Here is a 15202-nt window from a genome sequence, read left to right on the forward strand (position 1 = left end):
GCAAATTGTGGACGCAGCCCAGACCATCACACAAACCAACCTCCGTTCTATTGACTCCATTCATACCTCATGCTGCCTCGGCAAGGCCAGCAGCATAATCAAGGATGAGTCGAACCCTGGCCACTCCCTCTTCCATCAGGCAAAAGACATAGAAGTGTGAAAACACACATCTCCAGATTCAGGGACAGTTTCTTCCCAGCTGTTATCAGTCAAATGAATCATCCTACCACAACCAGAGAACAGTGCTGAACTATTATCTACCTCTTTGGTAACCCTCGGACTATTCTTGATTGGACTTTTCTGGCTTTATCTTGCACTAAATGTTATTTCCTTATCGTGGGATTGCTGTAAATGGCTTGATTGTAATCATGTATTTTTTCTGGTGACTAGATAGCCTGCAACAAAAGCTTTTCACTGTACCTGTGACAATAAACTAGACTGACTGATGTCAAGGTAATTTGAAAGACTTGAGCCGATGTTTACATTTTCAAATTTAACAACTGAAAGGAAATTTTGAGCATGACCAGACGTTTTTCAAAGAAACTGAATAAGAAATGGATGCTTACATGAGTTGGTCTGGATTTTTTTAAACAGCAGAATATTACGGATGCACTAATGTGCTGAAATATGTATAGGTAGAATAAAAAATGAGATTAATATAAGAGAGACAATTCAAATATATCTTAAAATAATGGTCTGTAGGAGAAAGGGAAAACGAAAAGCCTGCGAGGGAGAACCGAGGAGTAGCAGACGAGAAAAACTGAGTCGTGAGGAACACAAAAGAAAAATCAAAGATTACGAGTGCCCTGAAGTTTGTGTACTTTGGAGTCTCCATTAATTAAAATGCCAAGGAGAGCAGGTTGACGAAGGCATCCAAAATATCCAGTCAAAGCGTGGCAAGATGTAGTTGGGAAAGAATTTCAGCCTTCCTTTTGAAACGTTGGGAAGAGCGTATGTCTCAGAGCGCAAAAAAACCCAAAAATCGATTAGTTCACACGCTTGTGTTGCGACTCGCGACACCTGTGGAAGGAAGTGTTGCCAACGCGGTTCTCTTGAACTCATCAACCCTGTCGGTTTCTGAACGGAGTTTCCCCCCAAACCTGAGCGCAGCAGGTGAGCGAGCCCAGGCCAGCTATGGACTGCCATCGTGGTCCCAGCACTTGTTCGGCGGCGACACAGGGAGGGAGGGAAGGGAGGGAGGGAGGGAGGGAGGGAGGGCAGAAGTGAAGCTGGCGTGACGTGACCAGGTGGAAAAAGGTACATCAAGTTCTTTAAAGAGAAACCTTGAACAACGCCGCTGCGTGGGACGGACAGACAGACGGGGGGAGGTGCTCCTTCTGCACTACCTGGCGGGATGAAGGAGTCCTGCAGTGACTGGGGCTGGAGCTCGGAACCACAGGGTCACTTCACCTCGGGCTCAGGCGCCTGAACACACGCACACACACACACAGTCAGCGGGTCCTGGACACACACTGGTGCATGAAGGAGAGGAGCGGTGCGGTGCGGTGCGGTGCGGGCAGGAGTCACGGTCTCTCGGGGAGGGAGGGAGGGAGGGAGGTTGACTCCAGGTCGCCTGGTTGGATATTGCCTTTTTTACATGTTTAGTTTGTGTACTCTGGAGCCTCCATTTCCGGATGGGAGATGAGCAGAGGCTGTGCGCCCTGTTCCACGCCTGCGACCTGAACAAGTCCGGCCGCATCGAGTATGAGGAATTTGTCACGGTCTGTCTGGAGCTACAAGTAGGACAGCCCGAGATCGACACTCTCTTCGACAAGCTCGACTCCAACAGAGACGGCTGCATCAACTTCCGCGAGTTCGCCCGAGGCTTTCAAGAAGTTTCCGAGATGATAAACTTCGAGGCTTTGAGTGTCGAGCCCGACTGGGACGAATTCCAACAGAGACTGGGCGAAGAGGCCAGGTTTATTCCAAGGTGAAACAAACCCTGCACAATGTTTCCGTGTGTGACTGACGCGTTGTTCTACTTTGGTATTTATTCACAAAATGCTGGATATAGTAACTCAGCGGGTCGGGCAGCATCTCGGGAGAGAAGGAATGGGTGACGTTTCGGGTCGAGACCCTTCTTCAGACTGACATTGGGGTAGTTTAAGGGCGTGTTGTATTTCCAGCTGGAGCTGCCAGCTTGCTGTACGCGGGCAGCAGGTGTGGGGGTTGAGTCTGGAGTAAGTTTTGGTCCTTCCCTGCCCTGTCCTGCCCTGTCCTGTCCCCTGGTTCTGCGACGCTTCGTCCCCGGGAACCGCCGGGAGACACGAAATGTGTGTTGGTCGGATAAACCCGGGCAGCCCCGCCACCACTGGCACTGCGCATTGCTGCTAGGTTACAGGTGGACTCCACCCCGAGCCCTTTACGGACCTCTAAATAACAGGTCTGCGCCCTGAAAAGTGGTTTAGTTCGTGTGTAAAATTGGGATTAAAAATAAAAAAAATCGACTTTCAAATGCCAGTTGATTTGAGAATCTGAGTTGCACACAGGAGAAGCAGTGCCCCTTGTCGTGCTTGTATCAACATTACTTCATCTAGTTTCATAGATTGGGACGGGCGACGGATTAGGTGCTCAGCTTATTGGGAGGGTTACTTTCTCCACACAGAAGTACGATGGGCCAAATGCAGAGAGCTACCGGTAAATATTTCCAGTCACTGTGGTTCAGTGACCAAAACGAGAGCCGTTTCGGGGCAGTTGGATGGGAGGAGCGCCATTCCGCCTGAAGAAAGGGAATGCACATTTAACCATGAGCATAGCGGCTGCTGGATAGGGCGTTCCGCGAAAGTGCGTGACCCGCAGCAAACTTAACATTGTAACAATGCTTACTTATCCTTTCATTTTTCTGGAGTAGGGGGAGCGCTGATAGCAATACCCAATGGAAATTAGAAAGAGTTTGAAATAGTCTTATTTCCAAGTTTCTAGAGTCAAGAATGTTTAATTAACCAAGATACCTGCAATGGGACAACAAAGTATTATTGCTCGCTGCAGCTAAACAGGCCCGTTAACGAGACAAGACACCGATACATATAATAATACAATAAATTAATAACATTAATACCAGGTAACCAAAATCGTGCAAAAACCGAAGTCTATCCTACAACAAAAGGCTGACCGTAGTAGATCGTAGTTGTTGAGAAAGTGATTAATGTCTTCCAGTGTTCAATAATATGGTTGTTGGGAAGAAGGAGTTCTTTGAACACTATTTTCAGGCTTATGTACCACCTTACCAATGGAAATAGCAAAATGATAGCACCACCAGGATGCCGTGGGTCTTTGATAAAGGCTGCCCTTTAGAGACAGTGATCCCTTCAATGGTGGGGAGGTCAGTACCAGGCAGTGTCTACCACTATCTGTAGTCACCTTTTGGGTGACCACTTTTGAGCATTTGGGTTGCCAAAACAGGCCATGATGCAACCAACCAGTTTGCTTTCTACTGTACACCTGTCGAAGTTTTATTTCACAAAATGCTGGAGTAACTCAGCAGGTCAGGCAGCATCTCAGGAGAGAAGGAATGGGTGACGTTTTGGGTCGAGACCCTTCTTCAGACTGAAGAAGTTTGATCGCCTATTTGTCGATGTAAGAAAATCTCATCAATTTTCTCCTGAAGTAGAGGAGAACATTTGTTAGGGCAGAGTAGGACCAAGGCTTCCTCCCGACTCCTCAAACCCCCACATCTGCTGCCTGCATACAGCAAGCTTCCATTGCATGTGTTCAGGCAGAGCAGGACCAAGGCTTCTTCCAGACTCCTCAAACCCCCCACATCTGCTGCCTGCATACAGCAAGCTTCCATTGCATGTGTTCAGGCAGGGCAGGACCAAGGCTTCCTCCCGACTCCTCAACCCCCCCCCCCCCCCCCCCCCCACATCTGCAGCCTGCATAGAGCAAGCTTCCATTGCATGTGTTCAGGCAGGGCAGGACCAAGGCTTCTTCCAGACTCCTCAAACCCCCCACATCTGCTGCCTGCATAGAGCAAGCTTCCATTGCATGTGTTCAGGCAGGGCAGGACCAAGGCTTCTTCCAGACTCCTCAAACCCCCACATCTGCTGCCTGCATAGAGCAAGCTTCAATCGCATGTGCAATACAACACACTCTTAAATTTGTTGTAGGCAAGACATTGTCAAGCTTGGAAGGGTTCAGGGAAGATTTACAAGGATGTTGCCAGGACTAAGGGGTCTGAACTAGAGGGAGAGGTTGAGTAGGCTGGGTCTCTATTCCTTGGAGTGCAGGAGGATGAGGGTGATCTTATAGAGGTGTATCAAATCTTGAGAGGAATAGATCGGATAGATGCACAGGATCTCTTGCCCAGAGTAGGGGAATCGAGGACATAGGGGATATGGACCAAGCGCAGGCAGGTGGGACTAGTGTAACTGGGACATGTGGGCAAGTGGGGACGAAGCGCCTGTTTCTGCACTGTATCACTCTATGACTCTAGAGGCATTGATGAATATCATTGTATTGATGTGTTGGACCCAGAACAGATCTTTGACCCATCGATGAAGGCATCCATGAATTCCCAGCTTTCTCTTCCTGAAGTCAATAATCAGCTCTTTTTTTTTGCAAATATGAAGAACTAGATTGTTGTTCTGGCATCATTCAATCAGATTATCAATCACCCTCCAATACTCTGACTCATCATCACCCATTATTCATTCAACAACAGCGGTTTCATCGACAAAGATAATGTTGGCGCTGTGCCTGGCCACACAGTCATGAGTATAGCTCCAGTACTAATGGTTATCGAGAATGAAGTGTGGTTGCCAATCCTTACTGATTGTGGTCTGTCAATGAGGAACTAGAGGAGCCAATTTCATAGAGATGACAGAGTTTGAGGCTCATTGAGGAGGCGCTGTGAACTGTTTGCGTGCTACTGTATGTTTCATTTTTTTCCCCTTAGTACCTAATCAGATGTACAGCACTTTGGTCAACGTGGGTTGTTTTTAAATGTGCTATACAAATAAAATTGACTTGACTTGACAGGTCCAGTTCTCTGAGATTGACATGTTGGGAGAGGACAATAATGTTGAATTGCAAGCAGTAGTCAATGAGCAGTAAATGGTCCAGTGGAGAGCTAGTGAGATCACATCCCCTGATGGTCTGTTGGTCTGTTGTGGTAGTACATGAATTGTAGTGGGTCCAGGTCCTTGACTAGCTTCTCAAAGCACCATCACCATGGAAAGACAATGCTGGAGTAACTCAGCTGGGCAGGCAACATCTCTGGAGAACATGGAAGGGTGACATTTCAGGTTTGGACCCTTCTTCAAACTGCTGAAGTCATCACCATGGGTGTTAGTGCTACTAACATGTTAGTCATCGAGTCATGTTGCTTTGCTCTTCTTGGGAACAGATATTATTGATGTCCTTTTAAAGCAGGTGTAAACCTCTCATCTTAGTAATGACGGGTTGATGATCTCCACAAAAAACACCAGCCAGTTGGTCTGCGCAGGTGATAAGAATGTGCCCAGGAACACCATTGCTTTCTGAGGGTTCACCCTCAAGAAATTTGCCAATGATACAAACTCGGATGAAGACAATGTAAAGTAGATTTGGAGAAGTTTAATAATTGGGCAAGAACGCCCAAGGAATAAAATGCGATGTACAAAGCAGAAAAGCAATGTTTTCATTTTAATGGTGATTCAACATCCACATTTAACAAAGTTACTTTGATGTCCATGGACGCCAGTCACGGAATGCCAACTTGTAGGTGAAGCAAGCAATCAAGAAGACAATCTTTTTTTTTGTTTTGTTTTGTTATTATTGTCATGTGTATTAAGGTACAGTGGAAGAGCTATTTGTTGTGTGTAATCTAGTCAGTGAAAAGTCTATGCATGATTACAATCAAGTCGTCCACTGTGTACAGATATAGAATAATGGGAATAATGTTTAGTGGAAGGTAAAGTCTGATCAAAGATAGTCTGAGGGTCTCCAATGAGGTAGATGGTAGATTAGGCCCGCTCTATAGTTGGTGATAGGATGGTTCAGTTGCATAATACCAGCTGGAAAGAAACTGTCCCTGAATCTGGAGGTATACATGTTCACACTTCTGTACCTCTTGTCTTATGGGAGAGGGAGTGACGAGGGTGAGACTCGTCCTTGGTTATGCTGGTGGGCTTGCTGAAGCAGTGTGAAGTGTAGATGGAGTCAATGGAAGGGTTGGTTTGTATGATGGTCTTGGCCACGTCCACTATTCTCTACAATTTCTTGCGGTCATGGACAAAGCTATTCCCAAACCATCCTGTGATACATCCTGATAAAATGCTTTCTATGGTGCATCTGCACAAGTTGGTGAGGTGTTTTGGGGACATGCCAAACTTCCTCTTAAGGAATTACAGTATTAGAGCAAATATGCCACATGACAATAATGCAGAGGTTTGTTTCTTTTCCTGAAGAAGCTGTACTTGTGGGCATCAGTGTAGATTCACTTAACTGCCTATGTTGGATTTTTGCCATGTATGGAAGGATTTGTTAGATTAGGTCTGTATTCTGTAGTAGATAGTAGAATGAGAGGAGAGCTCATTGAATCTTGCAAAATTCTTACCAGTCTTAACATGGTGCATGAAGGGCTGAAATTTCCCCTGGCTGATGAGTTTAGATTTTAGTCAGCTTCAAAATAAAGTGGTAAATTGTTTAGGATTGAATTGGAGTCCTAGAGTGATACAGAGCGGAAAGAGGTTCTTCGGCCCAACTTGCCCACATCGGCCAACATGTGTCCCAGCTACACTAGTCCCACCTTCCTGCATTTGGTCCATTTCCCTCCAAACCTGCCCTATCCATGTATCTGTTGCTTAAATGTCTCAGCTACCTCCTCTGGCAGGTTGTTCCATACACCCAACTCCCTTTGTGTGAGAAAGTTACCCCTCTGATTCCTATTAAATCTTTTCCCCTTCACCTTAAACCTATGTCCTCTGGTCCTCGATTCACCTACACTAGGCAAGTAAGGAGCAATTTCTTTGCACTGATGAATCTTTGGAATCTCTACCCTGGAGGGCTGTGGAATCTTGGTCAAACTGTGAACTTGCAGATTTCTGGACAGTAAAGGAATCGAGGAATATGGGTTGATGCTGGAAATTTCTGAGATTTCAAAGAATGGCAGGCAGACTCTGAGAAAACACATGACCGACTTCTATTTATTGCATTCTTGTGATCATTGCCTGAAGTATCTTGAATGGTCAGGGCAGTAATGCTATATTTTTCCCTGGTATTAATCCAAATTGTTATATTCAATCATTACTTTCTTGATTTTTTAAATCATATATTTTTTCCCTAATAGTGGCTAGCAGCTCGCTGTTTTTTCTTTCTCCCGCCTTTTTTAAATAATGGGAGAGAGAAAATATTTGGTATCCCCAATGTACTGGAGCCATTAAAGAATATATAGATTTTTGGAAGTTGGTAACCATAGCAATCTATTCCAAAGTTCTGGGATGTAGCTCAAAAATAAAAGTGCAGCACAGGAACACGCCCTTTGTCCACAATGTCCATGCCAAACACGATGCCAAGATAAACTAATCTCATTTGCCTACATATGATCGATATCCCTCCATTCCCTGCATCTATCTATGTACTAAAATTCTCATTTGTTTGCTTGTTCCTTAACCAAAACGATACATGATAGCGCAAGAATTTTAGGCCCACCTTACTCACTGTCGTCCCGTGGTCCTGTGGAAGAAGTTTAATTGAAATCGGTGTTATATTTATATAATGCCCCAGTCCTGAGTACTTTAAAGGTGTATGGCTGCGGGATAATTTTAATATCAATTTTACTATTTTCAAACAGTTCTGAAAATTTGTATGTGGAATTTTTTGATGTCTTTGTATATTTTCATAACATGCTGTCAGCACTTGTAGTGCAATAAGGCATCTGTTTCTTTCCAGGAGAAAATAGGTTAAGCCAGTTTTGTTTTGGTCTCAAGGATGCTAATACATGCAAATATTAGTATGGATGGGGAAAAGGCACAGTGGCCATAGTCGGTGAATGGCTGAATTCTGTATCCTATTGCTCTGACTCTAATAATTGTGAATGGAGCCAAACCTTAGTTATGGAAAGAGTTATCATGTTTGTTAGAGACATACTGTACAGAAATGAGTCCTTCAGACCATGTCTATGCTGACCTTTATTACCATCCATACTAAACCCATTTACCTGCATTAGGTGCATATCCTTCTGTGTCTTGTCTATTTATGTCCCTATCGATATGTCTTTTAAATGTAGATGTTTCTAATTCAACCACCTCTGAGAACAAGTTCCAGGTATCAACAATTTGTTTTATTTTAAAAAAACCTTCACGAAAATCCCCTTTCGCCTTATGCCATCTCATTTTTTAATAATCCTACCATGGGAAAAAGATTCTGACTATCCCACTTAATATATGTTTCTTGTGTACCTCGATCAGAACACCTTTAAGCCTCTATTGCTCCAGGAAAACCAAGCTAGCCTACCCAATCCTTCCTCTTAACTTAAATCCTCTAATCCAGGTAACATCCTTGTGAATCTCTTCTGCAGTGTCTCCAATGCAACCACATCCTTCATATATTGTGGTGCAATATTCCAAGTCTGGTCAAATCAATGTTTTGTAAAATTGCACCTAACATCCCAACTTTTATATACTAAGCCCTGATCTACAAAAGGAATCATGCCCTCTGAACCCCCATGTCCCTCTGTTTATCAACATTCCTTGGAGGCCTTCCATTTACAGTATATGTCTTAGCATAAAGGTAGAATTGCTGCCTTACAGCACCAGAAGCCTGGGTTCAATCCCAACTATGGGTGCTGTCTCTACTGAGTTTGTATGTTCTCCCCATGACCATGTGGGTTTTGTCCAAGATCTTTGGTTTCCTCCCACACTCCAAAGATGTACAGGTTTGTAGAGTAATTGGCTTGGGTTTGTATGCTTGGTATAAGTGCGAATAGTCCCTAGTGTGTGTATGTTTGTGTTAAAGTGCGGGGATCGCTGTTCGGTGTGGACTCGGTGGGCCGAAGGGCCTGTTTCCACACTGTATCACAAAACTAAAAAACTATTTGACTTCCCAAATGCAACACCTGTTAATGGTTGGGATTAATTCCATCTGCCATTGCTGTGCCCAATGTTCCATCTGATCCATATTCTACTCTAGCCTGAGACAACATTGGAGATACCCACAGCACCACAAACTTTCATGTCATCTACAAGCTTGCTAAACATACTTCCTACATTCACACCCATGTGTGCATCACAGTCACAGCACTGACCCCTGCAGTTGACTGCTGACCAAAGACTTCCAATTGTAAAAACGTTCTTCCACAATGCAGTTGTCAATGTAGCGGAGGTAGCGTTCGGGGATAGGGCCAGTGTACGCCTGGAACAGTAATTGTTCGACGTACCCTACAAAGAATGTTGGACAAACATAGTCCAGGACAGAAGGTGTCACGATCATGGGGCCAGTTTGGCCAAGAGGCTTTTTCAAAAAGGTTGGGTTGAAATTCTTTAGGAGAAGAAAACTTGGTTTTCTGGTATTTCTTTTCGGGAGAACTTGTCTGCCTAATTAGATAACTGATTCTAAAAGGAAATTGAATAGGTATGATTCCTCTCTATAGCCAGCAAAGACAATAGACCAAATGGCTGCCTTCTGTGCTATAATGACTCTCGCACCATGATTTTATGTTATTGCGTTTCTAATTTTTCTAATTTGCTATTTATTGTTTACAATTTCCAATGTTATGTGCAGCATTGTAGAACTGTAATATAATTTGATTTGATAAGATCGTTTTGAAGGTTGACACTTTAAAACAAAGTATTATTGATTACTTAAAGGAAGGTATTCCCATAGTTGCCCTTTTTCTTTTGCAAAAAAAAGTCCAAAATAGCAAATCTGGAGAAATGGTTAAAATGGATGGTCCATCATTTCTTGGAGTTTTTGTTAAAGTGCTAATACAAGATCAGGAGAATCTCTGTGGAAATTCATTAACAACTGATATAATCAAACCAACAGGAAGTCCCCAAGTTCCTATTTCTGTTCCTTTTCAACTGAGACTGGTTGTAGTAATTCTATTGTTTGCATAGTATAAAACAAATGCAAGGTGTAATGCGGCACTACATAGATAATTAAAATATTGTATTTTGAGAGTGTTTATTGTTTGGATTTAACATGAGCACCTCTATTATGCATATTGACTACATTGGCAAAAACTTGGATCTGCTCAACTGGTAATTAAAGCCAAGCTTCACTAAATTCCAGTGATCAAAATCTTGTACAGTTAATCAGAATAAGACTTAAAGCATGTTAATGTTTTGCATTTTTGATTGGATATAAGAACATATAATAACAGAACCATCACAAATGCCTTTCTGAAAATCAAAATACATCACATCTACTGATTTTATTTATTCTGCTAGTTACAACCTCAAAACAATTTTTATTTATTTAAAAAGTTTCATTCAGATTTCTGTGAAGTGTTTTCCTGCCCTTTGCGTTTCTTCCCCCCCCTCCCCACATACTGATCCATTCAACCTCCTTCATCAGCTGTGTGGTACACCTTGAGAAACTAGAAGAGTTGCTGGTCAACAAGGACAACCCCTTGTATTTACATCAGTTGTTGTTGCCATCACTTCCTATTAGTTTAGTTTAGAGATACAGCACAGAAACAAGCCCTTCAGCCCACCGTGTCTGCAGTGCCCAGTGATCCCGTACTAACACTATCCGTCACACACTAGGGACAATTTACAATTTTATCGAAGCCAATCTGTAGGTCTTTGGAGTGTGGGAGGAAACTGGTGCAACCAGGGAAAACCCACGCAAGTCACGGGGAGAATGTACAAACTCCAAGCAGACAGAACCCGTAGTCATGATTGAACCCGGGTCTCTCTCTGTAAGGCAGCAACTCTACTGCCCCAAATCTCAACTGTAATAATGAAAGTAATTTATTCTGCTAATACTTGATGTTAACTTGAAATTGACTTTTAAAACATTTGAAATTTTACATTAAAATCTGAGTTGAGCATGTAATAATTGAGAATGGGAATGCAATCCATTTTAAAATTGATTCCAAAAACTGGATTATGGTAAAACATGTATTAAAGTTTCGGTTGATATTTTGCTTGTTGAACAGCCTTTCCTAACTGTTTAAAAATTGTCATTAGAGCAACAATCTGTCGTTGCCCCAAGAATAATGAATACATTTCCATGAATATGTTAGTTTTTCTTGCTATTGGAATGGTTCGTATAAGTTTTACAGACATTTTCTAAAAAAAATCTGTTAGTTCCCTTAATGATATCTTTAGAGTTCGAATTTAGATGATTTACTGATGTTGTGAAGGAATTGATAATGGATTTGATGCTGCCTTGTTCCTAGATTTCTGACTAATGCAACAAATAATTTCCCCCCATCATTCTGCCTTGGTAATTCCCAGGGGACATTACTTTGAAAATGTTTTTTGCTGTTGATGGAGCGAGCAGGGGGGACCGATGACCAAACATTGGGGAAAATTAGATGAATGTTAATTGTATTGAAGTAATAATTAAAAGTGATAGCGTGTGTCTCACAGTATTAACTGAGTTGTATTTGCCTCTTGGCCTTTGGTTTAATTAAACTATATATGAAGTCAATTCAACACATGGGTGTAGCATATAAGGCAATGAACAGAGCAATTAGAGCTGCTTGATTGTGATATTGAGGAAGCAGTACAATTTTTTTGTACATCAAATTAAACGTGCAAGTGTTGTTTGTATGAGAGTCTGTGGCTGCTTAGTATGAATTATTAGTAAAAGTGGAAGTAAACACAGGCAGATGGGGCTGGTGTAGATGGGGTATGTTGGCCGGCGTGGACAAGTTGGGCTGCAGGGTCTGTTTTCGTGCTGTATGACTCAAAAGGCATTTGATTTATAGCTGCACAATTGCAGATTATTAAGGGTTTGCAGCCCAGTGGTATGAACATCGACTTCTCCAACTTTAGATAGTTCCTCTGTCCCTCCCTTCCCCTCCTCCTTCCCAGATCTCTCTCTATCTTCCTGTCTCCACCTATATCCTTCCTTTGTCCCGCCCCCCTGACATCAGTCTGAAGAAGGGTCTCGACCCGAAACGTCACCCATTCCTTCTCTCCCGAGATGCTGCCTGACCTGCTGAGTTACTCCAGCATTTTGTGAATAATATGCAGATTATTAAGGTTGGGAAACACCTATCCTAGGACACTAGCTGTAGGAGAATTAGGAAAAATGACAATAGAGTTGAGTGGCCCTGATTGTATCGGAAAGGGTGGAAATTGAATATTAGCTTAGAAATTCGAGATGAAGAATCAGTTTGTGTGCTTTGATTAGAGAATTACTCGAAGGAATAATTCTGCTCTTGTGTCTTGTCATTTAATGGGTTACGGGGAGAAGACAGGAGAATGGGATTGAGAGGGGAAAATAGATCAGCCACGATTGAATGATGGAGTAGACTTTATGGGGAGAATGGCCTAATTCTGCTGCTTGTCTTTATGGTCTAATGGAGTGAAGCTATGAAGCAAGGCATAGGAAATATTGACGAAAATAATTCCTGGGCCCCTTAATGGTAACTATAGCGTTGGGCAGAGTATAGATAATTGGTGTAGCTTAGAAACATAGAAACATAGAAAATAGTGCAGGAGTAGGCCATTCGGCCCTTCGAGCCTGCACTGCCATTCAATATGATTATGGCTGATCATCCAGCTCAGTAGCCTGTACCTGCCTTCTCTCCATACCCCCTGATCCCTTTAGCAAAAAGGGCCACATCTAACTCCCTCTTAAATATAGCCAATGAACTGGCCTCAACTACCTTCTGTGGCAGAGAATTCCACAGCTTACAAGGAAAGACTAGATGAACTAGTATTGAAGCTTTATCATTTATTAATTTTATTTTTTTCTGAGCAGACCTCAGCAAGTTGCTGCCCTTTACCAGAACCTAAAATCAGCAGAGCCCAAGCTGATTCGGCCATATGAATCTGTGATCAAGGACTTTGTTCGAGATATCATGTTGCAGAACACAGAGCTGGAGAAACTAGCATGTACTGTGAAAAGGTAAATATGAAGATTTTTTTATAAAGGACACTGATAACTGAGAAATTATGTTTTAGATATTGGGTATAACTAATTACCCTGGTGGTGGTTTATAGAAACATGTCAGACATTAAAAATCTCATTGTCCTGAAGGAGCGTGCTTGATTTTTCACTTTGGATATCTGGGTATCAAATCAAGGAGAATTTTTATGCATGTCTGACCATCTACGTAAAAATCTGCCTAGCTTTATTCCAGAATGGGTAGGTAGTTACCTCTTAGTGAATGTACCACAAACTCTCGGCACCTAAGCAAGCCATCTATGGCACCCATCTCACTCACAGCATTAGATATTGGGTTGGTGAGGAACATGTGTTGACGACAGCAGCTCTATTACTCCCGCTGTTCTCTCAACCCCTCCGCTAAATGTGCCCATGATGTTTTGTAGATAAGTGTTGAATGGGCCAATTGTTTTTGAAAATACACATTAGCAAGATCAAATCTATGATCTTGGACTGATGCAGTCTCTGCTTGTTTGGAATTGGTTCCATCTCAGTCAGCAGTCAGTGCCTTGGGTGGAAATTACCTAGTGCTGAAGGGATCACTCTTCATTTCCAACACTCCTTTACAATGACTATAAACCCATCACCACTACACCCATCTCTGTGCAGAATTTATATTATCTGCAGTCGACTTCCACATTTCTCATTCTCCACCTTTCTGTAACGTCATCTAGCTTGCCTCGTACAGGAATTTCCTCCAAGCTCCCCTACCTCTGTTTTTTCTTTATAAATGCCATGTGGCTTCATGCTTTTGGTTATCCCTTGACCTCTCTTTGAGTTGGTTTCCAGATGATTCTGATCAAGTGTCTGTTATAGACGTTACTGGATTGGCAAACTGATCTTTCAGTTTAACGTCACCTGAAAGATAGTACCTCGAACAAGGTAATGGTCAGTTGGTACTGAACTTAGCAGTCTTTGTATTCACCGTTTTCTAACTCTGGGTGAAGATTAAGCTGACCCTCCCCCCTCTCCCTGCAAACAGTGCTTAAAGGAGCATTTGTGTAATTCATCTGATCTTTTGAAGAATAGCTCTGTTGTTTTCTGCAACTTATTTTTAAAATATCACAAAGTTCCCTTAGACCATCTTTATTTATCCAACTTTTGAGGGAGAACCATTCATTCTTTAAAATAGTTGAGTTACACCACAGTTTCCTGAAAAAATAATTGAGGTCTTGTTACCCCTGGGTAATATTTCCATAAACTCAGTTGGGCACATTACAATAGCTTTATTGAAATGTAATTTTATATCCTTGAATAACCTTGGGTTGCGCCAACTTTGCAAATGCCTACTTATTTGTGTTACATTTCCACTGTGGGATACACACAATAAATAATTGATGCCGTTGTTAATCACATGGTCTTCAGCTGAAACTGAATTTGTATGTGTTATGTACATTTTACACAGCCCCATTCTCCACAGAAATTTGTTCATACTCGTTTTGTTTGTTGAATAAAGCCTGGCTGTGGAAACAGGTTGATTTAAATATTGTGGACATCATTTGGATATTGGAGACGCTTTTTTAAAATACAATTAGCTGTCTTCTGGAACTTCCAATATTTAGTACATAATTAATAATTACATTTACTGTTTAAAATCTGCCTTTCACAGAAATGTGTATTGCAAATTCTGTCTACAGTGACTTACTAATCGAGTCATATTTGTTAACAAATACAAGCAAGTTATTCACCAGCTTGTTTTGAAGATTTGTATGCAAGTTCCAGTATTTTCCCTGTTAACAAATTAGCACCACATTGTCAATACCTGTTGATTTTTGGGGCAATGACATAAGGCATGTTGCACCATTGCTGAACTGCTTACCTTCTACAGCCTGATCTAAATCTGTTAACACTGATCTCAGAATGAAGTCATGCAATCCATGAGCAGTGACTGGGAATGGGTAGTATATAGTAGTTGCTTTCTGACCTGCTGAATTACTCCAGCTTTTTGTGTCTATCATTGTTTTAAACAAGCATCTGCAGTTCCTTCCTACATGGTATATCCTGAGGAATCCCTGATAGCTTTTTGATTGTTCAGGCAATTATTGAGTTCCAATAAACAACTACATTTTAAAACTAATTTTTTATTGTTTTTTAAGACTATCAGGACTTTTAAACATTTCAAGCCATTTAAAGTAACATAATAACACTTTTACACATT

General features: G+C 42.1%; 1 protein-coding gene across 1 annotated transcript in view; it reads left to right on the plus strand.

Moving 5' to 3' along the window:
• Positions 1 to 1074: 1074 nt before the first annotated feature.
• rasef (RAS and EF-hand domain containing) overlaps positions 1075 to 15202 on the plus strand; it is a 48957-nt gene continuing 34829 nt past the window's right edge. The window contains exons 1-3 of the mRNA XM_078396989.1: positions 1075 to 1113; positions 1606 to 1930; positions 12859 to 13005. Of these exons, the coding sequence (XP_078253115.1) occupies positions 1635 to 1930; positions 12859 to 13005 (443 nt within the window). The 5' untranslated portion in view covers positions 1075 to 1113; positions 1606 to 1634. The remainder of the gene's footprint in view (positions 1114 to 1605; positions 1931 to 12858; positions 13006 to 15202) is intronic.

The sequence above is a fragment of the Rhinoraja longicauda genome, chromosome 3 (assembly GCF_053455715.1).
Source record: "Rhinoraja longicauda isolate Sanriku21f chromosome 3, sRhiLon1.1, whole genome shotgun sequence".
NCBI lineage: Eukaryota > Metazoa > Chordata > Chondrichthyes > Rajiformes > Arhynchobatidae > Rhinoraja > Rhinoraja longicauda.